The sequence below is a fragment of the Peromyscus leucopus genome, chromosome 8b (genome assembly GCF_004664715.2).
Source record: "Peromyscus leucopus breed LL Stock chromosome 8b, UCI_PerLeu_2.1, whole genome shotgun sequence".
NCBI lineage: Eukaryota > Metazoa > Chordata > Mammalia > Rodentia > Cricetidae > Peromyscus > Peromyscus leucopus.
Window position 1 is genome coordinate 89261045 of NC_051086.1, and position 27037 is coordinate 89288081.

The 27037-nt window shown below is 55.2% G+C and overlaps 1 protein-coding gene across 1 annotated transcript; it reads right to left on the reverse strand.

The window, feature by feature from the left end:
• Window positions 1-87: 87 nt before the first annotated feature.
• Fmnl1 (formin like 1) lies at window positions 88-26703 on the reverse strand. Its single transcript, XM_028882650.2, is given in 27 exon segments — window positions 88-339; window positions 969-1089; window positions 1322-1402; window positions 1525-1626; window positions 1812-1975; window positions 2085-2214; window positions 2288-2368; window positions 2932-3000; window positions 3157-3391; window positions 3994-4196; window positions 4736-4860; window positions 5059-5349; window positions 5603-5788; window positions 5791-5854; window positions 6024-6125; window positions 6660-6809; window positions 8158-8268; window positions 8537-8611; window positions 10447-10540; window positions 10692-10768; window positions 11102-11210; window positions 14455-14580; window positions 15052-15135; window positions 15436-15509; window positions 16319-16432; window positions 17896-17979; window positions 26370-26703. Coding segments are annotated over 27 exon segments (3285 nt in total). The 5' UTR covers window positions 26499-26703; the 3' UTR covers window positions 88-235.
• Between the last annotated feature and the right edge of the window lie 334 nt (window positions 26704-27037).

Genomic DNA, 27037 nt, shown 5'->3' on the forward strand with positions numbered 1-27037 from the left:
TGCGGCGAGGTGCACTTTATAAGTTATAGACCAGGCTCGCGCTCAGGCTAAGTATGGCTATTGGAGGGAGAGGATGCTGCGAGCAGCTTTTTTTTTTTTTTTTTGGTGGGGTGAGGAGCTTCAAGGCTTGTAGTCAGCAGGAGGAGCTGATGCTCGACCCAGCCGAGCTAAGGACCATCTTCCTTGAGCTCCAGCCTGCCTACAGCCCTACAGAATCCACCAGCGGAAACAGTGGCTACAGCGAGAGGTCAGCAGTGACCTGCAGTGGGGGTCCCGGGGGTCGCCGGCGAGCACTTCGGCGGCCTGTGTCTGCACGGATGTAGGGCTGGTTCCGAAGATCTGGAAGCCAAAAGAGACACATTTGCCCAGGCTCCAGGGCGCAGTCGTTCTAAGGATTTGGTTTTGTGCACGTGGAAGGGGGACACTGATTTACCTCAGCCATAAACACCACCCCTAAAACATCCCAGCATGCAGTGGCCCCGGATGCGGAGGCATGTTTGGCCCCCCAAATTCCCAAAGTTGTGCCAGCACTGGAATCACAGGCCATGCCGTCTAGGTACCTGGGAACTAGAGGGGCATCTCCTCTCCCAGGCTGGCCTCACAGAGGAGCCGGGATGTCCGCTTGCCGGTGCGGGCAGTGAAGGGCACTGTCTTGAGCACTGAGATTTGGGGGATAGAAGGAGAGAGAGAGAGAGAGAAAACAAAAGAAAAACAGAAAAGGTAGCAAGAGGCATGGAGGACAGGTATGGTGGCCTACGCCTTCGATCCCAGCACTGCAGAGGCAGAGGCAGGAGGATCTCTGAGTTGGTGGCCATCCTGGTCTACACAGCAAGCTCCAGGCAAGCCAGGGCTACACAGTGAGACTGGCATTTCGGGGAGGCAGCAGACCCCTCAGTGTGACAGGGAGAAACAGAAAGAGAAGGTCAGTACAGACGGAAGGCAGGACAGAGACCTGGCGCCGCCCTCACCTGTGATGATGTCTTCGATGGCCCCATCTCGGTCACCCTCGTAGATGAGTGGCTCTTTCTGCTGCTTCCGTTTCAGCTCAGAGATGAGGTCCATCTGTTGCCGCCTGGCCTTGGGCGGAGACTGGGGAGATGAACAACTCTAACTTTAGGGTACTTCTCACCCCACCTACTCTAGAACATCTGTGCAGTTCCTCACAGCAAGGACGGGCAGCGAAAGAAGGAACCTAAACCCACTTTCTCATCCTTGGGCAGGATCTATCTCAACCCTGAAGGTGCAGGGGTGAGACAAGAGGGGGAACGGGATGCTACAAATTCCTGTACCCCGGGACCAGGCTCGGCGGCAGCTGCCTTACCTTGGGTGCTGGAGGCTCTTCCCTGCCTGAGGTATCCGCCGCTGCCTCCTTCTTCCACTGTTCCACCTCTTGCTCGGCTTTCTGAGGGCACGAGGCAGGTCGTGATGAGGACAGCCCCCCCCCTTCCCTGTCCTGCCTGGGCCAGAAGCAGCCCCCTCCCCTGCATCGGGCACTGCCCCCCCCCCTGCATCGGGCACTGGTACCTTATAGGCCTTGGTGAAACGGCTGAAGAGAGAAAAAAACATGGAGGGGGACGTGGTCTTGGGATTTTCTCCGAAGTACTCCACTACCGACTCGTAGGCCTCCTGCAAGCACAGCCCGTCAGCCTGCCCGTGCTCCGTGCCCCTCGGGGTACCACATCCCTTCTTCCGCTCGGGTGGTCCCTTACTCTTCCCCATCCTCCCAGGGTTCTGCCTGGGGCGACACCCCTCCAGGCCTTGGCTCCACACCTCTACCCTAAGGCTTCGGTGCTCCTGGGTCCCCCACCCACCTGAGCGGTCTTGCTGTCTGCCAGCAGCTTGTCCATGGTGGGAGAGTTGGCCCTCAGGAACTCTTTGAGCACCAGACAGTCATCCTGCCGCACAAACTCTCTCTGTGTCAACTCCAGGCCTCGCTGCAGGGAGCGCACGTCCCCCAGGACACTGTCTAGGGACACTGGCATGGACAGCATGGAGTCAGGGGATCAGGCGGCACGCACACGGTTAATACCCTGTAGTGTCCCTTCCTAACCCACATGAGTGGCCCGAGATCCCAACCCCTGTACCTGAGCCTGCCTTGTCCAAGAAGTGCAGGTCGCTATGAAAGCCCGTGAGCTGTGGGTACTTCTCGGCGATGACCTTCACCAAGTAGTGCAGCAATGTCTGTTTTCGGTCAGTCGACTTCATCTCCAGCAACTGGACAAGGATCTGTTATAAGCCACGGGCCACCAACCAGACTCCAGACCCCAGGCCAGGAGCCCCTTCTTACCGCATCCAGACTCTGAAGTCGGAAACCATAGGCTGCCCCGCGCTTACTGCTGTTCATGTAGTTGCCAAAAGCCAGGACAATCTGGGAAAGGCAGAGAAAGACTCAATGAGATCCAGGCTGGAAAAAAAAAAAATCCCTTGAAGAATATTTCCCAGAAAGAAAGAAAGGTAGCAAGAAATCAGCCCTCACACTCAGGCCCTCCTGAATAGACCCTTCAGTTCCATGACACATGTAGCCTGTATATATACATCTCATGTGTATGCTATTAACAGTATGAGTCCACTCCATCAGCCCATCCCAAAACTGGCTTGCCAACATCTCCCTCCTCAATCCCTTGACGGCCATTTATTCTGGTCTGCAGACACGCCACTGAGTAGGAGCAGTTACCACAGCTCTCCCAAAGCAGTCCCCAGAGGGACTGAGCCCTGGAGCCGACACTCAGGTGCACTCTGCAGGCATGGCCGGTGTTACTGTTGCCTACCCCCAGCTCCCACCTCAGCCTGTCTACTAGAGCATGCATGTGAGAAGTGGGAACATTATCTTTGCTATACTCCAGCTGGATAGGACCTGACTCTCCCTTTTTATGCTCCTTAGACCAGGAAAGGATAGGCCCTGCTTTCCTGTCCCTTCCTCTGGGCTCTCACCTCCAGGATCTGGCGAAGCTTGTCGGAAGACTTGATGGACATTGAGGCTGCAATGATGGCATTCAGTTGCTAAGGGTGGGATGAAGATGAGGTAAGATGGAGCCTCCCCCACCAGGAGGCTCAAATGCTCCCAGCTGCCCTCTTGGGAGCTGAGCTCAGAGATGCTCCCAGATCCCTACCCCCAGCCCAGGCTCCACCACACCACCCTGCCCGTCCTGCCCATACCGGCATGAGCAGCTGGGCCGTGTCTGGAAAGTTGCCCAGGAAGGTGAGTGTGTTCATGCGCTCTGGCAGCCTCTGGATGCGACTGAAGCGCAGCATGAAGCGGTCCTCCTCCGACAGCTCCTCCATCGGCCGCTGCTCCTTCTCGAAGCGGGCTATGAGGCTGCGCTCATACTCTGTGGGCAGGAAGCGGGTCAGCAGCTCCAAGAAATCCAGGCTGAGAGTCTGAAGGTCATACCTACATGAGGAAACAGAGGAGAGAGTGGGAGTCGTCCCACACTTACAAGTCCCAGAGAAAATGACTGAATAAACAACCGTCGTCATTCAGTTTTGCAGACAGCTTCAGAGAACCAGAGACAGGAGTCACGGGAAGCTCCGGTCCTATCATACAACACTGGCAGATGCTATATATAAATCCTTTGGCCTGGGTGCCCATGCTGGGCAGAAGCAGGAAGCAAGTGGGGAGGTCTCACTCTGGGCATGCACAGTCTTAGTTTTCTTGGCAAGAAAATGAGGATGATGTTCCCTGACCAGGACTGGTGTGAAGTTTGGTGGATTCTGTCTCACTGCTGGTTGTTTTTTTTTTTTGGTTTTTGGTTTTTGGTTTGGTTTGATTTTTCAAGACAGGGTTTTTCTGTGTATCCCTGGCTGTCCTAGAACTCACTTTGTAGACCAGGCTGGCCTCAAACTCACAGAGATCTGCCTGCCTCTGGCTCCCGAGTGCTGGGATTAAAGGCGTGTGCCACCATCGCCCGGCTACTGCTGGGGTTCTTACTAAGCTCTGCCTGAGGATCCTAGCCTAGCAAGAAAACTGGGCCACACCCCAGTGGAGGTACTCACGTCTCAATGGCCTGGCAGATTCTGTCTGCCCCTAGGTTGCCCTTGCGCAGGGTGATGGCCAAATTCTTGGCCCGGTTGGCCTCAATGAGTGTTGCCTTGGTGGGAGCTTTGTGGGCTGCCTTCCCCTTCAGAGTGCTGAGGTCCAGGCTGGGGCCTTGAGATTTGGTCTTGAACTGCTCCTCAAAGTCATTCATGTCTAGCTCCTAAGAAGGCAAGGAAGAGAATACAAGGCTGAGTGGAGCCATATCTGCCCACACTCTGGGCTCAACACTGTCCAGAGCTAAGGTTGTTAGTGTAGCCTGACAGAACACCATTGGACAGAATAGCCAGCCAGCTGGCTTGACCACAGCCTTGACAGGAGACACAGGGGAGACACAAGAAAGGTGTGACAGAGAAGAACACAACAGAGGACCCAGATTCCCGGCCATTAAAGCTGAAGGAAGGGCCGAGCAGCCAGCAGTGAAGGAGATTATTCCAGGCAGAGAAAACAGATGGCCCAGAGGACAGGGAACCCGTTCCAAGGTGAAACTAGAATCAGAAGGGCCCAGGCCTTAGTTGTCTGTGGGAATGGGCAGAAAGGAGAGGCCACACTCGGGGAGAGGGAAGCCTGCATGGGTCGGGATGCTGCCTCCTGGATGCACCAACCCAGGGTCTTAAAGCCCACGCCCTGGGCGTCCCCATCCTGAAGGAGAGACCATCCCCATGCCCAGCATGACCCTGCAGCTCTCTGGTGCCCACTCACCTGCAACACTTTCTCATCATTGAGCTCAGTGAAGACAGTGCCTGTGATCTGGCTGGGTTTCAACGCCACCCAGTTCAGCAGTGGCATCCGGAATTTGGTCTGGATGGGTTTCTTGGCTTTCACCCCTGGGAGCAGGAAGGTGGTGGTAAGCAGTGCAGACACTGGAGGGAACTAACCCAGCCAGGCCTAACAAGACAGGCAGGAGGCAGGAGGAGACTCCTAGGTAGAGAGGGTCCTGGAGGACACCCCCTGGGGGATACGAGGGGGTGCTGCTTCGCATCCCCACCAGCCCTTGAAGATCTGAGATAGTCCATCCCACTTACCTGGGCCTATCTCTGGGTCTTGTCCTCCATGGATATCAGGAGGCCCTCCCGGAGGGGGTGGGGGTGGGGGTGGTACTGGCCCATCAGTACCAAGTGGGGGTGGAGGGGGTGGGGGCGGCAGGTCTCCAGGCAACGGTGGTGCAGGTGGAGGCTCTGCGCAGCCTGGGAGGGGCGGGGCCAGCGGGGGTGCAGAGGGAAGGGCTTGATGCGGGGACTGGAGGTTAGGTAGTGGGGGTGGCGGCGGTGGTGGTGGTGGCGGTGGCGGTGATGCTGCTCCGGGAACCGACTCTGCTGCAGGTGGGAGATGTGAGCCCAGCGAGGGCGTGGGAGAAACTCGTCAACTTCTTGGTGTGGGGCGCGGGGGGGGGTGTCCCTGCCACCTCCCTGCCCAGTGCATGCACCCCCGAACCCATTCCAACCCACCTGCGTGTACCTGTACCATGCCCACAATCCCAACCTCCTTATCTTTCACAGCCAGGTATATCCCCCCACGATACCCTTCCCTGCCCTGGTCTCTCTCCCCCAGCACGAAGCAACTGTGCACCTGGGCTAGGAGAGTCAGTGGGCACCCCCGGAGTTGGTGCGCTGTCACCACTTGGTGTCGCCACCGCTCCTGGGAGGATCTCGATGGAGACGACATCCCCGGGCCCCCGCAGGATTCGGATTAACCCCTTTTCCTCAAGCTCCTCCACTTTCAGCTCGAGAGCTGAAGGTCTCACCACGGCGGGGCAGGCACTTTCTCAGGCTCAGGGATACGTCTGGCAGTGCCCATGGGGTTTGACTCGCTGACCCGCTCCTGCGAGCCCCAGGAGAAGGATTAGTGCCTACCGGCAAGCTCTCTGGCATAGAGCAACCCCGCCCCGGTCCTCTTCTGGGATATACGGGGATGACAAGCGGAGAAGACTCCTTGGGAAGCCTGGCCCGGCCCACACCCCAGCCTGGCCCGGCCCACACCCACAGCTCACCCTCAGGGTCTCCAGTTCCTTGCGCGCCTGGCTTAGCTGCTTCTCCAGTTCAGCGATCTTGGCCATGGAGTCGTTCTCTGCGTCTCGAAGCCGCTCTGTCAGCTGTGGCACCAGCACATGGTGAGCTACCACCCGCGGCCAGGCACTGGCACCGCCGCCGGTGAGGGGGCGGCATCAGGCAAGCCTGCCTGGAGGGCTGGGGGTGGCTCCCACATCCGCTTGGCCCAGCGTGCCAAGGGTGGGCCAAACCTGGCACCCGAACCCAGATGAAGGAAGAGGGGGAAACCGAGGCACCAGGGCACAGAAAGGTGATAGGGGAGAAGACTGTGCTGAGAGGGACCCCAAGATCTAGTTCACTGGAGTCGGGGTTTGGAATGTGCGCCGCCGGGAGGAGGTGCCTGCTTTGCGCACAAGTCCCACGCAGCGTGGGCGCTCCCCGAAGACTCATTGAGAAAGCCACTAAAAGGACTCCGGATTTGGATCGAGGGCAAACTCAGAGCCCAGGCAGACTGCCGCCGCCTCCAATCTACACCCAGAACTATGTCTTCCATTCAGGACTCGCTGCACAAGAGGAGCCCCCAGACAGCCTTCCTGTGGGCCCACTGTGTGATGGACTAGGTTGGGGTCGGCTCTCACCAGTGCCACCTGCTCCTGCAGCTCCTCCATGTGCTCCAGCACTGCATTCTTAGTCTCTGTGTCCTCCAGCAGGGTTCCCACATCAAAAACGTTGTCCAGGTACGCCTGGATCTGCACCTGCAGCTTGTCACTCTCCGTCAGCCGGAGCCTCTGTCCCCGGACAGCAGGAGCGTGGTGAGGTCTGAGGTGGTGGCGGGGTGTCTATCCAACCACCACCACTAGAAACCAGAGTACTTGGGCTCTAGTTAGCTTTTTATTTTTACTGACATAATTCACATACCACACAATTCACTATTTTAAGATGTGTTACCTCTTTTCTAAAAGTTCAATACCCCGGATGGAAACTCTAGGCCAGGTAGGGTTTCTTTTCCATTATCTCCTCTCCAGCCCCCAGCAGCCATGAATCTACTTTCTGCCTCTATAGATTTAGCCATTCTGGACATTTCTTATTTTTAAAAGGCATATACTATTCAGGTTTTTTTTTAATGTATGCGTGTCCCTGTGAGCGCTGATGGACACCACATGAGTTCTGATGTTCTCAGAGACCAGGAGAGCACATCTGATCCCCTGGGACTGGAGTTACAGGAGACTGTGAGCCACCTGAAATCATGGGTGCTGGGCACCACAGAGGGTCCCGGGTCCTCCACAGGAGTAGTAGATGCTCTTAGCCATGAGACCATCTTTGCAGCCCTCTACTCAGCCGGTCGCCTCTGGCCTCTCTCTTCTTTTAAGGCTCAGCCACGCTGGAGCTTGGGTCAGACTACTTTCCTTGTTCCAGATGTATCATATTCTACTGTGTGCCTGGACCGGCCTCGCCTCCTCTTGGTTTTTGCCAGTCGTAGCTTTAGGAGATCCAATCCCAAAGGCCCCGCCCCGCTAGAAAGCCTCCCAAAGGAACCAGGCCAGAAGCTCTGGCTTCTCTGCTCACCCATTCCTCTGTTCCCTCTTCCCAACACCCAGACTCAGGCTGGGGCAGCCCCCCAATGTGTATCTCTGGGCTCCCCGTCATGTGCTGGTGTCAGGGCACCTGCCTCAGCTGATGCTCCTGGGTCACATCCAGAGCCACCTGAGCCTGTTCCAGAACCTCGGTGACAATGTTATACTAGGTCTCCACCATGTACCAGAATCTCCTCTACATGTCTTTATCACCTCTGTGATTGACAGGAAAACAGGCTCAGAAGGATGAACAGATGTGTGCAAGGTCACAGGGCTAGCAAGCAGCAGAGTAGGGTCTGTTTACTTGTGGGTGTGTTTTGTTTGTTTGTTTGTTTGTTTGTTTTACCATTTTGGAAGAGGGAAGCCCAGACTGAACTTGAACTTGAGACCCTCTTGCTTTGGCCTCCCAAATGATATGATTGCTGGCATGTATCACCAAACCCAGCTCTCAGAGCCAGGATTTGAACTCACGACCTGCTAATTACATACTACATACATAACTACATACTCCACGGTGGGTGGGTAATTCAGTCAGGGGCCAGGGGTGCTATGCAAGGCTCACCTCCAAGTACAGGTCCAGGCCCAGGTGAGTGAATTCATATTGCAAGAAGACACGGAAGTTCATGTTCTCCACTGAGTGTACCACAATGTTGATGAACTGCATGCAAGCCACCTGGGGGCAGGAACACCGGGCTGCTCTCTTCCACTTCCTGTTCGTCCCCAAGCCCCCTCCCTCTCTACAGGTCACATTCCACTAGCCTGGTCTTGTAACCCTCAGGTCCTCCTGGTCCAGTCCTTACTCCCCGACATCTACCCTTCCCCACTGACAACTCAGCAAAGCCCTGAGCCCAGCCACCCAGGTCCTCAGCTGCTCCCAGCATGCAACAGGGCCCAGCCAATCCTCAGCTCCCCCTGCCCCCCCCCCCCAGCTCCACGCTCACCATGAAGTCAATGTTACTGTCATCATTCCGGAAATATTCCATCAGCTTTTCAAAGCGGTGCTGTTCCCCGCACACCTGGAGAGGGAGAACGGCGGTCGCCAAATAATGGGTCACACACCCCACGCTGGCCGCACTAGCACTGGGGTGCACTCCCACGGCCCTAACCACTGGTGTGCTGGCAGAGAGAACCACCCCTCCCAATCCCCCAGCATCTTCAAAGCTGTGACCAGTCAAGTCTCAACTTCTCAGCGAGGCCTTCCCTACAAGCAGCTCCCCCTCCTGTGGAAACCCTTTCCCCCTCACATGTAGCATTTTCTAAGACTACATAAGTCGCTCATTGATAAGCCGTTTCCTGACTTTTCATTATAGGCATTTGCATGCATATATATGTGCATATATGTGTAGAAGCCAAAGGTCAACCTCAGGAATCAAACCGAGGTCTTCAGAAGCAAATCCGTCTTTTGTTGTTGTTTTGAGACAGGGTTTCTCTGTGTAGCTCTGGCTGTCCTGGAACTCACTCTGTAGACTAGGCTGGCCTCACACTCACAGAGATCCACCTGCCTCCCCAGTGCTGGGATTAAAGGTGTGTACCACCACTGCCAGCTCAAATCCATCTTTTTCAAAAATATTTATTTACTATATGTTTCCTGCATATATATGTGTGTGTAAAATGTGAGTGTGGGTGTTTGCAGAGGCCACAGAGAGCACTGGATACCCTGGAACTGATGTTACAGGCAGCTGTGAGCCTCCTGATGTAGCTGTTGGAAGCCAAACCCAGGTCTACAGAGCCGTCTCTCCAGCTTCACACGGTGTGTTCAGAGACAGGGTGTCTCAGTGGCCTGGTGCTCACAGAGCAGGCTTGACTGACTACCAGTGAGCTCCAGGGAACTGCCTGTCACTGTCTCCCCAGGACTGGAATTACAATCACAAGCCACTAAACTTGGCTCTGTTTTTTTCTTTTAAGATTTATTTATTTTATTTTAGGTATGTGAGTGTATACTTGCATGTAAATGCAAGCCTGCCTGGTGCCTACAGAGATCAGAAAAGGGTATCACATGCCCTGGAACTGGAGTTGTGGGCAGTTGTGGGTTGTCTTTTGATCTGGGAATCAAACCAGGGTCCTCTGCAAAACAAGTGCCCTTGACCACTGAGCCATCTCTCCAGCCCCTGGGATTTTCTGCTTTTGCAAAATGGTCTTGCTATGTAGCCATGGATGGCCTGGTACTCATAAAGATGCACTTGCCCTTGCCTCTGGAGCGCTGGGATTAAAGTCATGCTACCACGCCTGGCAAACCTGGCTTTTTTATGTGGGCTGGGGGATTCAGGTCCTCATGTGTGCATAGTAGGTACTTTACCCCAGCCCTCTCATGCCTTTTCATTTCTTTTGCTCACTGATGTGAGCCAAGGGCCTGCTTCTGTGCCTGGTACATAGTCAGCCCTCGGTAAACATTTACAAAAGAATGAATGAACATATCCAGCCAGCCCTTTATTTTTTTTTTTTGGATTGGTTTTTGTTTTGGCATAAGTTTTGGCTTTGTTTTTGTTTGTTTGTTTGTTTTTTTCTAGATAGGGTTTTTCTGTGTGGCCTTGGCTGTCCTGGAACTCACTCTAGACCAGGCTGGCCTCACACTCACAGAGATCTAGGGTTTTGGGTTTTGGAGCCTAGAGGCTAGTCTTGAACTCACTATATAGCCAGTGATAATCTTGAAGTCCTAATCCTCTTGGCTCTGGGATGACAGCCTGTACCAACATGCTTAACTCATCTCCTGCCTCAAAGACTGGTTGACGGGCGTGGTGGCATACACCTTTTATCCCAGCACTCAGAGGCCCTATCAGAGGCCACAACTTCCGGCAACCAGACTCCAGGCAGTACCAGAAGGGCACGTAGGTTTGGGATGGCGGACCAGTACCTCCTTGAAGTTGTTAAAGGCCGCAAGAATGATGTCATGTCCTCCCCGCACCAGGCACACGGCTGCCAGCAGCTCCAGCACCAAAGCCTTGGTTCTGGAAAGAGAAGGGGGAGGCTAGTCCCCACAGCAGGGGTGGCAGGGACCTGAGGACAGGGGAGCTGGGCTGGGGTGGGCAGCAGTCCTGGGGACAGGGGACAGAGTTTGCAAGGACAGAAGCAAGACACCAGTTAGGGCCTAGACCTCACCTGGGGTTCTTGTTGTTAAGGCTCAGAGCGATCTCGTTGACACAGGCTGGGTGGTTCATAACAAGGCTGAAGCCGGACTGGGGAGAGAGGAGAGGTCAGCACCTCCAGGCAGGTCCCCCGAGATTGCCAACACCCTCAGCATAGTCTGGGCCGTGCTGTTCTGGCCTCCAATGCCCAAAGCTCTTCAGACCCAGCCATAAACTCTTAAGAAGCCAAGCCACCGCCCCCTCCCCTTTTCTTTTCTTTCTTTTGTCTTTGAGACATGGTTTCTCTGTGTAGCCCTGGCTATCCTAGAACTCGCTCTATAGACCAGGCTGGACTTGAACTCACAGAGATCAGCCAGTAACTTGTACAGGCCCCATGGGGACAAGCCAGCTCCCTGAGGTCCCCAACCCCACGCCACAGCTGACCTGGTAGTTCATGATGGCTCTCAGACACATGATGCACACATGGACATCATCCTTCTGGCTGACGATTCGGGAATTCCTCAGGGCCTTCCTACTGTGGGCCGGTGTCAGCCTGGTGGGTGTGGAAGAGGCAGCAGGGTCAGAGCCCCAATCCCCAGCTTCCTGCTCCCCACACCAGTACAATGCCCTGTGGAGTGAGGGGGACACATCTGGAACTCTAAGCCACAGTTTACTATCTACCCAACCCGACAGACCAGCTGAAGGCAGGCAGCCTTCCTCAGGGCCGGCATGCCGGGGATGGGGGTGTGGTGGTCAGGGTTGCTAAAGGAAGCAAAGGTCCTTTCAAAGACTTGGTTTTTAAAAAGGCTGCTGTGAGCTAGGCATGGTGGCACGTGCCTGTAATCCCAGTATTTGAGAAGTAAGGGCAAGAGGATTGCGGTTCAAGACCAGCCTTGGCTACATAATGGGGAGTTTGATCCAGCCTAGGTTACATGAGAGCTTGACTCAAAAAAAAAAAAAAAAAAAAAAAACAAAAAAAAAAAAAAAAACGAAAAAAGAGAGAGGGAGGGAGGGAGAGGAGGAGGGAGGGAGGGAGGGAGAGAGAGAGAGAGGGAGAGAGAGAGAGAGAGAGAGAGAGAGAGAGAGAGAGAGAGAGAGAGAGAGAGAGACCTGTGTTGTGAATGGAAAGCCCACCAAAGGCAAAGCTTGGAAATAGCGAGACACCAGAAATGTCTCCACAAGGTGGTGCTCACAACCACTTGGGCTCATCTTCCATCTTGAGAGGCGGACTAAACTCAAGTGCCTAGATGCAAGAACATTCCCGCTCACCACTTAGTAGAGAAGCATTTGATCTCCCTGCACCTCGCTTTCCTTGTAAGGGAGTGGCAACATTAGTACCACACAGGGGGAGGCAGAGGTAATGAGACAAAGTCTCAAGTAGACCAGGCTGGCCTCCTTCACAGCTTTATACCGCCATACCCAGAATGGTAGATACCTTCTTTGTGTGTACATGTGTGTACATTTCATGTGTGTGCAAGTGTGTGTATGTGTGCGTGTGAGTGCTTATGCATTTCGTGTGTGTGTGTGTGTGTGTGTGTGTGTGTGTGTGTGCAGACCAGTCAAGCTTGAGCATTATTCTTCAGAAGCTTTTCATCTTGTTTATTGTTGTTTGTGTGTGAGTGTGTGTGCACTTCAGGGTGCATGTGAAGCCCAGAGGTTTCATGTATCTTCCTTTATCAGTCTTTATTTGTTTTTGAGACAGGGTCTCTTATTAAACCCAGAACGCTCTATGTCTACTGACTGGCAGGCCAGCAAGTTCCAGCCGTCCTCTCGTCTACCTCCCCAGCACTGAGAACACAGGTGCACCCACGCAGGTGCGTGAACACAGGTGCGTGAACACAGGTGCACCCACACAGGTGCACCCACACAGGTGCGTGAGCACAGGTGCACCCACACAGGTGCACCCACACACAGGTGCGTGCAGCTGTGCTCGATTTTTCCATGGCTACTAGAGATCCAAACTCAGGTGTGCAAGCTTGTGCAGAAGCCCTTCACCCCCCAAGTGGTCTCCCCAGCCCCTGCTTTGTTCTTTTGAGACAAGGTCTCTCACTGGGACCTGGTGCTCGCCAGTTAGGCTAGGCTGTCTGGCTACCGAGCCTCGGGGATCTTCTCATCCCCGCCTCTCCAGACTGGGATTACAAGCACATACTACCATACCCAACTTCTTCTAGGGGTGCCAGGGACTCAACTCAGGCCTTCTTGCTTGCAGAGCAAGCATTTTGCTGACTGAGCTGCCTCCTCAGCCTCAAGAATACCTTCCTCACAGGCTTGTTGGGATTATGTAATCCGCTCCAGCCTGGCACCAAGTAAGGGTATACTGAGTGTGCTCTCTGCTACCTTGAGGTTTTCGAGACATTTCTGTAACTTTTCTAGCCCCGTTAGCCAGTTCCACCTCTCCAACTGAGTCCTCCCTGCTGCTTGCCACATCAGCCTTTCCTATCACTGCTCAAAAGTGTCTCAGTCTTTGTTCATGCTGCTCCACGCATTCCCATTGCTCGCTCTGAGGCCACTGTCCATCTGTCCATCCGTCAGACATCATCCCCATGTCACCTCTTCTGGAAATCTTCCGAGAACCCACAAGCAATGGCCACCTGCCTTCTCAGGGATGCAGGTCACATCTCTGTGATTATGCTCCACACTAAATCGCCTTTCTGCTAGACTGTGGCCCCCGAAAGCAGGATGAATTAATTGTCTTGTGAACACTTACCACTAATATGTGCTATTTAGGAAGTATATCTAGTAAGTGTCTTTAAAAAATGTTTGTTAAGTGAATGAATGAAGGAAAGAAACATAATGTGAGATCTTGGGGCCTAATAGACAGTTGGTCCAGGCTGGTGGTGTATGTAGCTCAGTGTAAGGAGTACTTGCCTAAAATGCCTGAAGCCCTGAATGCAAGTCCCAATGACAATTGTGTGCGTGCGTGTGTGTGTGTGTGTGTGTGTGTGTGCATGTGTGTGCGTGTGCGTGTGTGTGTGTGTGTGTGTACGCGCGCGTGCGCGTGTGCGTGTGTGTATGTGTGTGTGTGTACATAGATATGTATGTACATGTATGTTATGGGGCTGTGGAGATGGCTGGTTGGTAAGATCACTTGCTATAAAGAAGGAAGACCTGAGTTCAAATACCCAGCACTCATCTAACAAGCCATGCTTAGCTGGATCAGCCATTGGCACACACACTGTACCACATATACACACACACACACACATGCACACACACTGTACAGACACACACACACACACACACACACTGTACCACACACACACACACACACACACACACACACACAAATAAATCAACATACATTTGGTCCCTCAGACCCAACACAGGAAGCCAGTGCTCCAGGGTCTTCTCCTCCCCTCCCTGCCTCCCAACAAGATGGCAGAACATCCTGTCAGGATGAGGAAACCAATCCGCAGCAGCTGAACTCAGGGGTGTCAGCTGACTGCGTCTTCCAACCCACCACCCCACAGAGTCGGCCCAGCATGCACCTGCCCCCAGGCGACTACGTACCGGGGAGAAGGGGGGCACCTGGAGGCCGCATAGGAAGAAACAAGGGGTTAGATGGGTACAAAAGGGATCCTACCAACCCCCAAGCCCTCTCCTTATTCCAGTCCCCCTCAGATCCTAGTCTCTAGGTGCCTGCACCTGAAGATTTAATATACTTGTGTCCAGAAGCCAAGACTCTGATCCCCCATGCTGAACTACACCTCCCACGGCCCGTCGGGGTCCTGGTTAGATGTGGCAGTGTGCGGCCCCGTCCTCCACTCTCCTATCATCCCATCTGGGGCCCCACATACTTGATGGTCAGGCGACTTTTGGGCACAGATGAGGGTGGTGCCTTGGTGAGGTCTTCCACGGACTGATCCAGGGGCTTGCTCTTCTCTGCGCTCGAGGCCACGTTGTCTGTACTTTCCATGTCATACCTAGAGATGCGATGGAAGGAGCCCCACAGGGGACACTTAAATGGGGGCAGAGGGACATGCGAGGCAGAGCAGATTTGCAGGAGAAACTGAGGCAGGAGGAGGAGGAGGCTATGTTCATTCATGGCTGTCATTTTTGTTTTTGCTTTTGTTTTGAGACAGCTTCTCACTCTGTAGACCAGGCTGGCCAGAACTCACAGAGATCTGACTGTCTCTGCCTCCCAAGTGCTGGGATTAGAGATCTGGACCACCACAGCCTGGCTCATCCATGACTCTATGCTGAGCAAGGTGAAGGGGGTAGGAAGGTCCCTTCTGGGCAAGGACAGGCCTTCCCAAGAACCATTGCCCAGGGCCAAGTCCAACTGTCCTGAGACAGGGCAAGAGATCAGTTCCTGTTCAGAGGGGTAGCTGAGGCCTAGGAATGTATGATCAGGACTCTGAGGGGCAGCCTGAGGTTTGGAGACAGGAGCTTACGTGACAGAGCATTGAGCGAAGGCCAGGTACTCAAGCAGGACATCCAGGCCACGGTTCTCTTCATTGAGAAACTCCTGCACCCACCTGCAGAGGACAAGGTTCAATGAGTTGCAGTCAGAAAGAATTCTGCCCAGGTGAGCAACAAGCATGCAAAGCGAAAGCCCTTGAGTGCCCTTGCCCCAGAACATAACACCATTCCCATCCTCAAGAGACTCGGGGATACCAGGGGATGCTGAGGGCCAGAGCAGGACCCACAGCCCAGCTGTGTGCGGAAGTCCAGCACAGGCAGCAGGGGAGGAAGGAAATGGTCCACAAGGTTAGTCTATAAAGGAGGGGCTGGAAAGCCCTAGAGGCTTCCAGGAGGCAGAGTTTTCCTAAACTCACCCAATGTGGTTTGTCCTCAGGGAAGTTTCCAGTTCCCGAAGCACCTGCGTAGACTCCTGAACTCGCCTCTTAAACTGGGGGCAAAAAACGAGGAGTCTGTGGGTGGAGCCCAGACTCCCACAGCCCTGAGGCAGCAGCCAGAAGTATGCACCCACACCATGCGCTCAGACTCCCACAGTCCTGAGACTGCAGCCAGAAGTATCCACCCCCACTGTGCGTTCACGGCCTTTCACGTTTAGCCTCCCCCACCACCTCCACACACCTGCCCAGCAGAATGAACAGTCGTGGACTACATGCCCCCCCTCCAATGTGGAGGGTATATCCACACACGTTTGAAGATGCAGAGTACACAGACATACCTCCATACAGAGATTATAGCATACACGCACACAGGCACATCTCTACACAAACATACTGGACAGAGACACTTCAAACACAAGCATGCACATCCACCCAGGAGACCCTGGATATGTACACATAGGGTGCCTACCCATTTGTTTACTTATGGGCATACATACACTCATTTTTCTCCCTCTCTCTCTTTCTCCTAAACATGGATTCAGGGATACACATGAGAACAAACATCTACAAACCTCAAAATACATACATCTACCACATACATCTATCTATGCATGAATAAATGGGGTGCACATATGTACACACACAATACAAATACACAAAGAAATGACCATGTAAGTACATCTAAGATACATACGTGGGTCTATGAGAGAGCCTGCCTGGGGGTGCTCAGTCCCCAATAATTAAATTACATATACATACTTATACATGAACTCACACAAGGCCACAAAAAAGACATACATGGCTGCCCCAGCTGTTTAGAGTCCAGGATGGAAGGGGGCAGAATAGAAAGGGAGATATGTACCCCCAGATTGGACATCCAATCAGCTGCTACCTTTCGGCTGACCCCACCAGTATCCAGGAAGCTCTTCAGCTTCTGAATGTAGGCTGCGGGAGGATTCTTGACTTGAAACCGCTCCTGGGGAGATGGATGGAGTGTACAGAGAGTCGGTCATAGCAACCCAAAGACCACTGGGTAGTTTTCCTCCCAACGCCCCCTTCTCAGCTCAGCCTTGAAGTTTCAGGCTGTATAAACTGCTTCTGGAATACCAAAAGTACAAACGGAAAACCGTAGCCTCAGGCCTGGTTTGTGCCACTCCTGGGGCCAGGGGACTAAGGCCAGTCCTGCTGGAGGCCCTGCCTTGGGTTATTCATTCAGGCCTGTTTTGCCCTTCCTGGACTAGAGTGGAAAGTTCAACCTGGAGCCAGCTCCCTGGCAGGTAGACAGGCCATCTTCAGAACAGATGTCCTGTCCCTCTGCACAGATGGGAACCTGTGAGCGCTCTTTGCCTGTATTCCGCTGCCCTAGTCCCTCACAGAGAGGCAAGGACCACAGCAGGGACACTCCCCCACCCCCAAGGCTCCTATCCTTCCCAGCCCAAACCCTCAGATGTGCCCAGATACCACCCTCTCCCGCTTTCGACTCTGCGGTCTTTGAGCCTGCCCTCTGCGAATCCAGGCAGCGCCCTTTATCAGGGACACCTATGACAATTGCAGAGGCGTTAGGGCACCCCCAGCTCTGCCATGATGGATACCCAGCTGGCATATCTCAACCCAGTCCATTAGTGGAAGGCTTCGCTGGGTCCTGGAGTGGGAGGTTCCTCTCTCCAACTCCCTATCCGCCAGCCTCCAGGCCTCTGCTTAAAAGCAGCTCCTACCTCTTCTTCTGGATGACCCTGCAGCAACCAGCCTCCACCCACCTCCACCCCTGCATGAGGCAAGAGTACTCTGGACCCCCAGCAGATGGAGGGATGAGGCAGCCCAGGGAACGCAGGGCTCGGCCAGCAGTCTGAACCGCCTGCTCTTGGAGATGGTTGCTTGACTGTGTCTCCTCTGACCTCAGAAGTAAAAAAAACAGCTGTACCTGCTCCTTCCTCCCCCTCCAGTAGGCTAAACCCAGGGACATTTCCTCCTTTTCTCAGCCCAGGGTAAGAGAGTCAAGCCACTGGGCATGGAGAGCCACGCCTGTACATAATCCCAGTACTCTGGAAGCTAAGGCAGAGGAACATGATTTTGAAGCCAGCCTGAGCTGTCGAGTAAGACTGGGTTTGAAAACCAGACACAAAATCTCAAGTGCTATGGCCATAGCTCAGTGGTGGACCGCTTGCTTAGCATGCGTGAGGTCCTAGGTTCAGTCCCCAGGCTTGCAGAGCAGTGAGGGCAGCCGCTGCCAGTTCTCTAGGACACACCCCGCTGATGACCCCTAAAGTTTCTGGTCAGGTCCTGCAGGGGCGGATAGAGTCCTACGAGGGCCCCCCATCACCTCAGTAGATATATCCCCCGGGCAGCATGGCGGGCCCCTCTCCTGCCAGCTCCCGCGTCTTCAGAGCAAGGGTGCCCCAAAAGCAGAGGTGAGGGCAGGCGAGCCTTCCCGGCACCCACCTGGTCACAGATGAGTTCCCACTTCTTCTCATTGTCATACTGGCTCAGCAGGTGGACCTTGTCTGGAGGCAAGTTCATACAGTTCTGGGGAGGTACAAGACAAAGGCCCCTGAGTCCAGGGCTCCCTCATAACCAAGAAGGAGAGAATGAGCATCTTCAGGGAGTCCACAAAGCTCCCTCAAAGACGAACATCCTCTCATCCTAACAGATAAGCAGTGTTGTCCAGTGAGAAAACCGAGACCCAGAGAGGTAGGCCACCATCCCCGAGACCCCAGGGCTCAAGCTGGAAAGAGGCGGGGGTAGGGGGGTGGGGATTCAGAATCTAAGACTGACTGGGCCCTGCCACCATCACCTCACCTTCCTGGCACACCTGGCATGAAGCAAGTGTGTGCATTCCTCAGGGACCGCCAACACCTCTAGGCTCCATTTTACTCACTGGAGCTAAGGAGACATGATCTCTACTCCCATCTACCAGGGAAGCCATCTCCAGACAGGCCCGGCTGGGACCTGCTGGCAGGGTCTCATTCCCACATGTCACCAGACACTGTGTGCACAGACTAGGCCCAGAGGGCTGAAGGGGCTTAGGGCAGTGTGTCAGTCACCAGGGAGTTCCAGAAAGATGTGTCACAGCGGCAGAGGTGGGGGGAATTTAGAGATGGAAGCCATTCCACCGCAGACTAGGCAGAACACCGGGCCTGTGGTTCTGGTGGCCCAGGCTGGGACTCTCCCCCACACACCCCAGGATCTAAGATACATCAGCAGGACTCTCCCCAGGGCCTCTTCCCCCTAGCTGCACGTTCTTGTCACCACAGGTCAGATGAGACGCACAGTACAGCCAGGACTGTGGGGTTAAGTGGGTGTTGCCAAAAGCAGGGGTCCCCAGGTCCCTAAGGACAAGCCCAACAGACCTAGAAAACAAGGCCAGTTCATCCCAGTCCAGGAAACCTCGTTTAATAAGAATCTAACTATATTTCAGTCCCCAATGCCAACTCCTGCCCTCCTGGAGCTCCCAGTTTAGTCTGGATCTCTACCGGAGATATAGGAAGCCCCGAGGAGCCCAGCTCAAAGTCTGGGAGTTGTCTGCCACCCACCCTGGTAGTTCAGGCTATATATTCTCTGACCCCTGGCTCTGAGAAGAGGCCATCCCTGGAGCAGAGAAGGAGCCACACCCACTCCAGACTCCTCAGCCAGCTTCCTCTCTTGGGTGGCAGGGTTAGGTCTGGGGCTCTGGCCAGACCTCACCCCAAAATCACTGCCTTGACTCATCCACGGAGAACAGGAAGCTGGGTATTATCAGCCCCCATTGCCTAAGCTTTCCGGCTGGGGCCCTATTTGTGAGGTGAAACTGCCCACCCACCACACGCCAGCCAGGGACTGAGAGGTACGTCATCCCTGTCCCCATTGCGAAAGCCAGCCTAGCCGGAGGAAACTGCAGCAGACCAGGCCTGCTCCCGCTGCACCACAGAGCCTTTCCAAAAGGGGTCTGAAGGCTGTGGGGTGGGGCCTACCCTACTTCGGGGGGCCTCGGAAGCCACTTTTCCTCTCTGTCTGTCTGTCTGTCTGTCTGATCTATCCCCACCCGACAGACACAGAGCTGGGGGGCTGAGGTGCAAGCAAGCCTGGAGAAAGAGGAAGTGGGAGCCAGGCCTGCCAGGACCCTGGAGCTGGAGCCAGTGCAGAGGAGGGGAAAGGAGGAGGAGGATGCTGAGCCCAGGCTTCTGAGCCTTAGAGGGACAGCCTCTCTGAGGTGGGATGTCTCAGGTCTCACTTACCTTGGAGACCTGTTTGGCTCTGGAATGGTCCAGCAGTACTTCATTTTTGTTTGTTTGTTTTGTTTGTCAAGACAGGGTTTCACTATGTCCTGGAACTCGCTCTGTAGACCAGGCTGGCCTCAAACTCACAGAGATCCGCCTGCCTCTGCCTCCCGAGTGCTGGGATTAAAAGCCTGTGCCACGACCACCTAGCAGTAATTCTAATTTCAGTAACAAGCGCCCATCGTCAGGTTAAACAACCAGCCTTACCTAAATGAATTTCATGCCAGACCCTGACCTCCTCTTGTCCTGACCGCCATCACTGGCACTGTTTATACGCCCATCTCACAGAGGCTGGCACAAATTAATTCAGTGACCTGCCCAAGGTTACCTTAGGAAACCAGTAAGTGGAGGGGTGGGGGATGGGGGTGAGTAGAGGGGTGGGGTGGGGGTGCTGACTGTGCTGACTGGCCTTGAGCCACAGCCCTAGTTCAGACCCTCAGGGCCACTCCAGGGTTAGTGCTGGGGACAGACAACCTCCGCATGGGGCGGCTGGGTGTACCCATCTCCGCAATGGCAGACGGCAGGGTCCCCCTTTACCCCTTCCCTACCTGGGACTCTTCAGGCCCCAGGCCCACGTGCCAGCCTGCCAGACGATCTAAATTTAGGCTCAGAAATCAGAAATAGCTCTGACAGCGCTGAGCACTCATTAGCAGCTGCTCCCCGGCTGCGGCTGTGCCCACCAAGGAACGGGTACCCAGGGAGCAGGAGATGGGCCAGCAAATGCCACTCACTCGGGGTGAGGTAGGGCCACCCTCCAACTAGGAGCCAAGTCCCATACCAGGGCCTTCATCAAGGGGCTGTTAGCACAGTGAGCAGGCGCTGGGGGGTTAACAACAGGCTGGCTGACATTGTCCAAACAGGACAGGAAGGGCTAGTCCACACGTACGACGAGTGGTCCATTTGCCCCCCGAGAGGATGGAGGAGAGCCGCTGTGATGCAGTGGTACTGAAGCTAAGTTCAAAAGGCCCACCGAGGTGGGCTCTGGGCCCACCTAGTCTGACCGCTTATTGGCCTGTCAGCCTCAGCTACCTTCTCCACAGAATGGGCACAGGTTGGCCCGCTTCCTGCTCCCAGAGTCCTGGCAATATTCAGAAGCTATATTTTGATTATTTTGATATAATAACATTCTCTGGTGCCCCACCACCAGGAAGGGGCATCTCGTAAATGTGGGGCACAGGAGACAGGCGGGGGTTGTTCACAGAAGAATTCGAGGTCAAGGGAGGGGGATGGTAAGTGAGCAGAGATGTTGTAAAAACATCTGGATTGCCCAAAGCTGGCTCCAAAGTTTGGCCAAACCTGTCCTGGCCCTTTCCCTGCAGCCCCATTGCCTCAGGCGAGGTGAGGAAGCAGATGGGGTTAATTGGATGGGGTGTGGCCAAGCAAAGGAGCTGATACTTGCCATTTGGCATAGGCCTAGTATAATCCCAACACTCTGGAGGCAGAGACAGGAAGCTAGCTCCAAGTCTGAAGCCAGACTGGACTACATAGTGAGAGAATGTATAAAAAATAAATAAGAGGCCGGGCGGTGGTGGCGCACGCCTTTAATCCCAGCACTCGGGAGGCAGAGCCAGGCGGATCTCTGTGAGTTCGAGGCCAGCCTGGCTACCAAGTGAGCTCCAGGAAAGGCGCAAAGCTACACAAGAGAAACCCTGTCTCGAAAAACCAAATAAATAAATAAATAAATAAATAAATAAGAACCGGGTGGTGGTGGCACACACCTTTAATCCCAGCACTTGGGAGGCAGAGGCAGGCGGATCTCTGGGTTTGAGGCCAGTCTGGTCTACAGAGAGAGTTCTGGGACAGTCAGGGCTACACAGAGAAACCCTGTCTTGAAAAACAATTATTATTATTATTATTATTATTATTATTATTATTATCATTATTGGTACTGATTTCATTCATATTCCTATCAGACTGTGAGGGGACAGCCTTCTCTCCCTGCCCAGACCTCTCGAGACTCCAGAGATGAATCCCAGCTTCAGTTCATCCCAGCCCAGCCCCTGCAAACTCATGTTATGAGCCTGCACTTCCTGGCACTGGCTGCCTTGTTGACTTCTGAGACACTGTCCCAGGAGACTGAAGACTCTGGACACATCTGGACACTGCCACACCCTACAATTTCACTTTCAATTTGCACAGAATCAAGACTCCATCCCACCACACCACCCCTTCCTCACAGCCCAGCCCCTTGAGGTCCAGAAAGCTCCTGAAAGTAGACCCCAATTCCAGTGTCAGGTAACCCCAGAGCTCAGCATGACAGGTCCAAATGCCAAGGCGCCCTCCAGGCCTGTGTGTGCCACCGCCCCTCCCCCTCCCCATCAGGTCCCAACCTTGGCATTCAAGCTGTGGGCACATATGCAGAAACAATCAGTCGCATCCATCACTTAAAATCCCGGATACAGACTTGCAGGAGCTCTTACAAGCAGTCCAGGTTTAGAGGAAACTATGTTATAACCCACCCTGCATCAGGAGCTGAGAACCCCGAAAGTTACTAGTTTCACCAGGGTCAGAGGTGAGTGAGAGCCAGGACATCACACCTGGCCACCCATATAATCCAGGCTAACAAGAGAATAAGAACAACAACAATAATTAATATCCCCTAAACACTTCTCGGGCCTCAGTTCCCTTCCAAGTATTGTAGATCTATTATCAGCTCATTTAAACATCAACACGCGAACCAGTTACTGCGATAACCCCACTTCCCAGACGGGAAACAGAAGCACAGAGATACTAAGTCACTTGCCCGAGGAGACCTAGCTGACAATGTGGTTTAAAACACTCAAAGTTGGTTTGGTTGCCCCCGCCCCAAAGTAAGGGGTCCTGGGGTCCTGGCTACAGACGGCCCTAGCCCCAATACCCCGACTGAGAAACCAGGAACAGCCGCAGCAGCTTCCTGCCACCCAGCACCCTACACTTCCTGTTGTTGCCCACACTGAGTTCTTACTCACAGGGGAACCCCCCCCCCCAGCACACTATCCGTGTAGGGAAGTAGAGGCCTCCCAACCCCTTCTCGTGTGTGTGCACACCGGGCTGCTGCTACCACCGTTAGCACCAAGCTACTCCACCCAGCAGGAGAGCTGGGCCCGCCCTCTCGTGGTTTCCGGCCACCAGGCAGTTTTCGGTCTAAGGCCTCATTCTAACCTGTGCAATGGCACGGAGGCCGCCTGGCCTGTGATAGCTGAGGACCTGGGGGTGACTCAGTAAGGCGGGCAACCTGGGATGTTCCTGGTGGGGGAGGGGCAAAGGGCCTCAGGATGGAGAAGCCCAGGACAGCTCCCCTTGTGCGCTGTAGGGAGTATGTGCTCCTTGGTAGGATCTGTACTGAGCCCTCCGCTTAATCTTTTACGTCAGCGATCCTAGGAGGTCGCCATATACCTTTTACATGTATGAGAAACGGGAGCTCAGAGAGGTGAACTTGGCCAAGGTCGCCCATGAAATAAGCGACGAGGATGAAACGCATCCACTCTGCCGCATGATCTCGAACCACAGCCCCTTCACACGCAGGGAGACCCAAGCCACCTTCCAGAATTTTGTATTCCCAAGAAAAAGGCAGAGGTGGCTCCAAGGGCAAACCCACCTGTTCCTGCTCATCTCATCCAGCTGACCCTAGATGCCATTGTGAATCATGCCCGCTACCCCCCTGCATTTCAGGTCAGCATGTGCTAGGCCTGCCTGCTGGAAAGGTCAGCTCCTACGGCCTTTGCCCAACCCAGCATCTAGCCACAAGGCCACACCCCAGTGAGATCCACTGTGGAGACAGTCCAGAGGCACAGGGACTGAGTGACGCCCCAAGCACCAGATGACACCGCTGTCACTGACCAGCAAAGTGGAGATGTCCAACCTGCTCTTCAGCACCAGCCCCAGAAGCGGGAGGTAGAACACCAAGGACCTATATTCCGCTTGGCTGTCCTGACTGTCTCCTCCTGCCTGATAAGAGTGCCCATGTCCTGGATGCAAGAGCCCCTCGGGGAGCTAGAGCCTTGCCTAGCAAATTCCTCTCCTCACAGTACAGCCCCGCCTGCGTACAGTATCACTCAGCTTCACCCAGGCATCCCCAGGCACTTTCCCTTATTCCTTTACCCCGGGGCCACAGGCAGATCACTGGGGCCAGCCACATGCGTAGCACTCCTGGCAGTCCTGGACAGGGTGGCTTGCCATGCCAACCCCTCCCTCTGCCTGACTCTCAGAGAAGACAGGGAGGTGCTGGAAGACACCCAGCCTTGGGCATGAGCGTAGGAGCCTGCCTGGCTGGTGTTCCCACCACCATAGCAGGTCTGTGTAGTGGGGCAGCCATGGCTCCTCCGCGGTTGCTAAGGCAGCAGCCAAAAACCCTGGCTCAACCTGCTCTTTCTCCCCAGCCCCATTTTAAGCAGGGCATCCCCCTCTCTCACAGCCTTCTTGGGAAGGTAGTACCCATCATCCTTGGTGGGAAGACATCTCTCTGCCCTTGCCTGGCTGGTGAAAGCACCCCCAAACCCATAAAAAGGAGAGCTAAGAGAAGAGGAAGAGTTTGGGGGGATAAGCTGAAATGACAGGTTCCCGGGGGCCATGTGACTGGGGAACTGTGTTCCCCTATCAACATTGGGGGATCCATAGGGTGGGACCCCCACAACAACTTCAGGTTCTTTTCGAATTAGACATCACCTAAAGACTGAGCGCTGGCCCCAGGAGTAGGGGTCACATGGAGCCACGCCCACTGTCAGACTCCTGGGCTCACCAAATCTTTAGCCCTGGGTAGCCCCTGGGTAGCCTCAGGCAGAGGTCAAGGCTGTTAATCCAGGTGGGGCTCATGACCCTGATGGTCAGGGAACTAGAAAAGCCAGTTCTAAACCATGTGACCTGAGGATGGGTTTACCCGCCCAGGAAGAAGGGACACATTGGGTTCCAGGGGACCCGAAAGGCATGGGCACCCCTTTGGGTGCTGCTGCCCTAGACTCAGAAAGGTCCATCTCCTGGTCTTCCCTCCATGTCCTGGCCCTCAGAGGCACCCAGCTGCATTTCATCACCACAGCCATAAGTCTGGCCAGGGCAGTCAAGTCCCACCCTTACTTCAGAACATCTTCACTTGACTTTTGGAATTTCCACTGGTCTGAATTATTCAGAAGGCTCCTCCCCATGACTGAACAGATTGGGGCCCAGACCTACCCCTATCCATAGACACACACATAAAGGGAAAGATGACCCATGGCCCCCCTGTCAGGCTGATCTCATCCTCATCACTAACTTGGGCTCCTTACATGCCCCCTCCCCCACTTCCTCAGCTCAGCTGAACTTGGCCAAGGTCTGGATTTGGAGAAGAGGGAGGTAGGGGCAGGTGGAGAGGTAGGGAAGTTCGAGGCTAGCCTGGTCTGAAATGGCCCTCAGTGGCCCTGCCTTCCCAAGGACAGGCCCCACCCCATCTTAGAGATGCTCAGGCTCCTATTGTCCTTTTTTTTGGAGGGGACAGGAGCCAGGATTCTCAGGAACTGTTGGGAGGTGCCCCTTGGGGATCATACAAAGGATCTAGCAAGTCAAGCCTAATGACCGGCTAGCCACAGTGGGGAAATGCTGTCTAGGAGGCGTAGGGGACAGAGGCCCAGCACGTCTTTGCTTCCAGAGTGAACCTCTCCTGGGCTGCCCACCCTCAGACCTGCAACACCAGCCTACTGAAACTGAGACGTGCCTCCAGGAAACAGTCCACCCTGTCACCCAGTGTCCAGCAAGGGATGGCTAACAGTAGACAGACCACTGGGCAACCACCTACCAAAGAGAGCAGGAAAGGGTGCTGGGGTGAAGAGGGGAAGTGAAAATGAGTGTCTTTCCCCCTTCCCAACCCTTCTTCTGCCTCCCCCCCTTCTTAGGAACCTTTGACTGCACTGGAGTGCCCACCCGACCAGAAACACTTTGCTCCAGGCTCAGCCTGAGTTGATGGCTCCCTCCCCCAGGGGCCCAGACTCCAGCTCCTCCCTCTCCATCCCATCCCCTGCCCCAATTTCTCAAGCAGGTAACAGCCAAGGGGGAGGGGAGCCGTCCAGACTTTGGTTCCACCCCAAGGCAGAGTGACCAACCCACCCTGACCCCGCCCTTCCTAATGTTACTCCTTTCAGTGGTTAGGAGGGGGTGACCACGGTGGATGCAAGCACCCATTCCGGGGCAAAGCAGGGCGCGGGGGGGCGATCAGAAACACGAGCTGAGGACTTGAGAGTCCAACTCCTAGGCCAGACACACCAGAACAAACCAGAACCAAAGATTCCACTAGGGCTACGGCTTCCAGGAGGTTAAATTATAACCCTTCTATCTTTGACCCTGAAACGCAGAAGGGCGGGCACTCCAGACCCGCACCCAGCAGCTGGGCCTGCGTGCCGTGGAAAAGGGGGCGCCAGCCTTCTCCCACCCTGCGCGCGTTCGGAACCCAACCTCACAGGGCATTTTTGACACCTTGAGACCTAGGAGCATGGGGTGGGGGTTCCCTTAAGAAGGCTTACTGGAGGTGGCTGAAGAAAGTTTTTTTGTGGGGGGAGAGTGTTAAGTCACTCTGAAAGATGACACTGTCACTCCCACCCCCTGGAGGGGCAGCAGGTGGGCCAGGGATCTCCAAGCGGCACCTGGGTCCCAAGAGGCGGGGACGCGTACGGAGCCCCTGTCATCCCAGGCTCCTGGTGCGCACCGGGTCACACTCACCAAGACCCGCGTGAACCTCTCCTCCAGCTCTCCAGCCGCCGGCATCGGTTGCTTGGGAGCGGCTGGCTGCTTCGGGGGCGAGGCGGTGGGGCCCGCGGGCTGCTCGGCGCTGCCGGCCGCGTTGCCCATGGTGGTCCCCACCCAGCCGGCCAGGCGCCTCCAGCCTCGGAGATCCAGTTTTCCTAAGGGGTCGCCGACTAGGCTCCCGGAGCCGGGGGCGAAGGGCAGTGGCGGGTGGCGGGGCTGGGCTCGGCGTCTCTCGGCTCAGCGGCGCGCAGGGGCCGGGGTGCGGCGTCCCATCGCGGCGGCCCGGTCCGAGGGAGCGGGCGACGAGCGAAGCTCGGGGAGGAAGTCGGGCTGCAGGCGGCCGGGGCCAGAGGGCTGGGCCGGGGGCAGGAAGCTGCGGCGCGGGCTCCCCCCTCGGCGATTTTCGAACTTCTGCTGCCGCTCCCGGTGCGCGCAAACCGCAGTTCTCCGCCGCGCACCCGGCCCCAGGGGGGCGGGCTGCAGGGAGGGGGCGGGCGCGGGCGCTGGCCGGGGGTCCTCCGCAGCCATGGCACGCCGGCCGGGGTCTGCCGAGCCCTGCACCTGCGGCGGAGGGGGCGGCCGCCGATGCACCTGCCCGAAGCCGAGCAGATAGATCCAGGCGAGGCCGAGAATACGGCGGC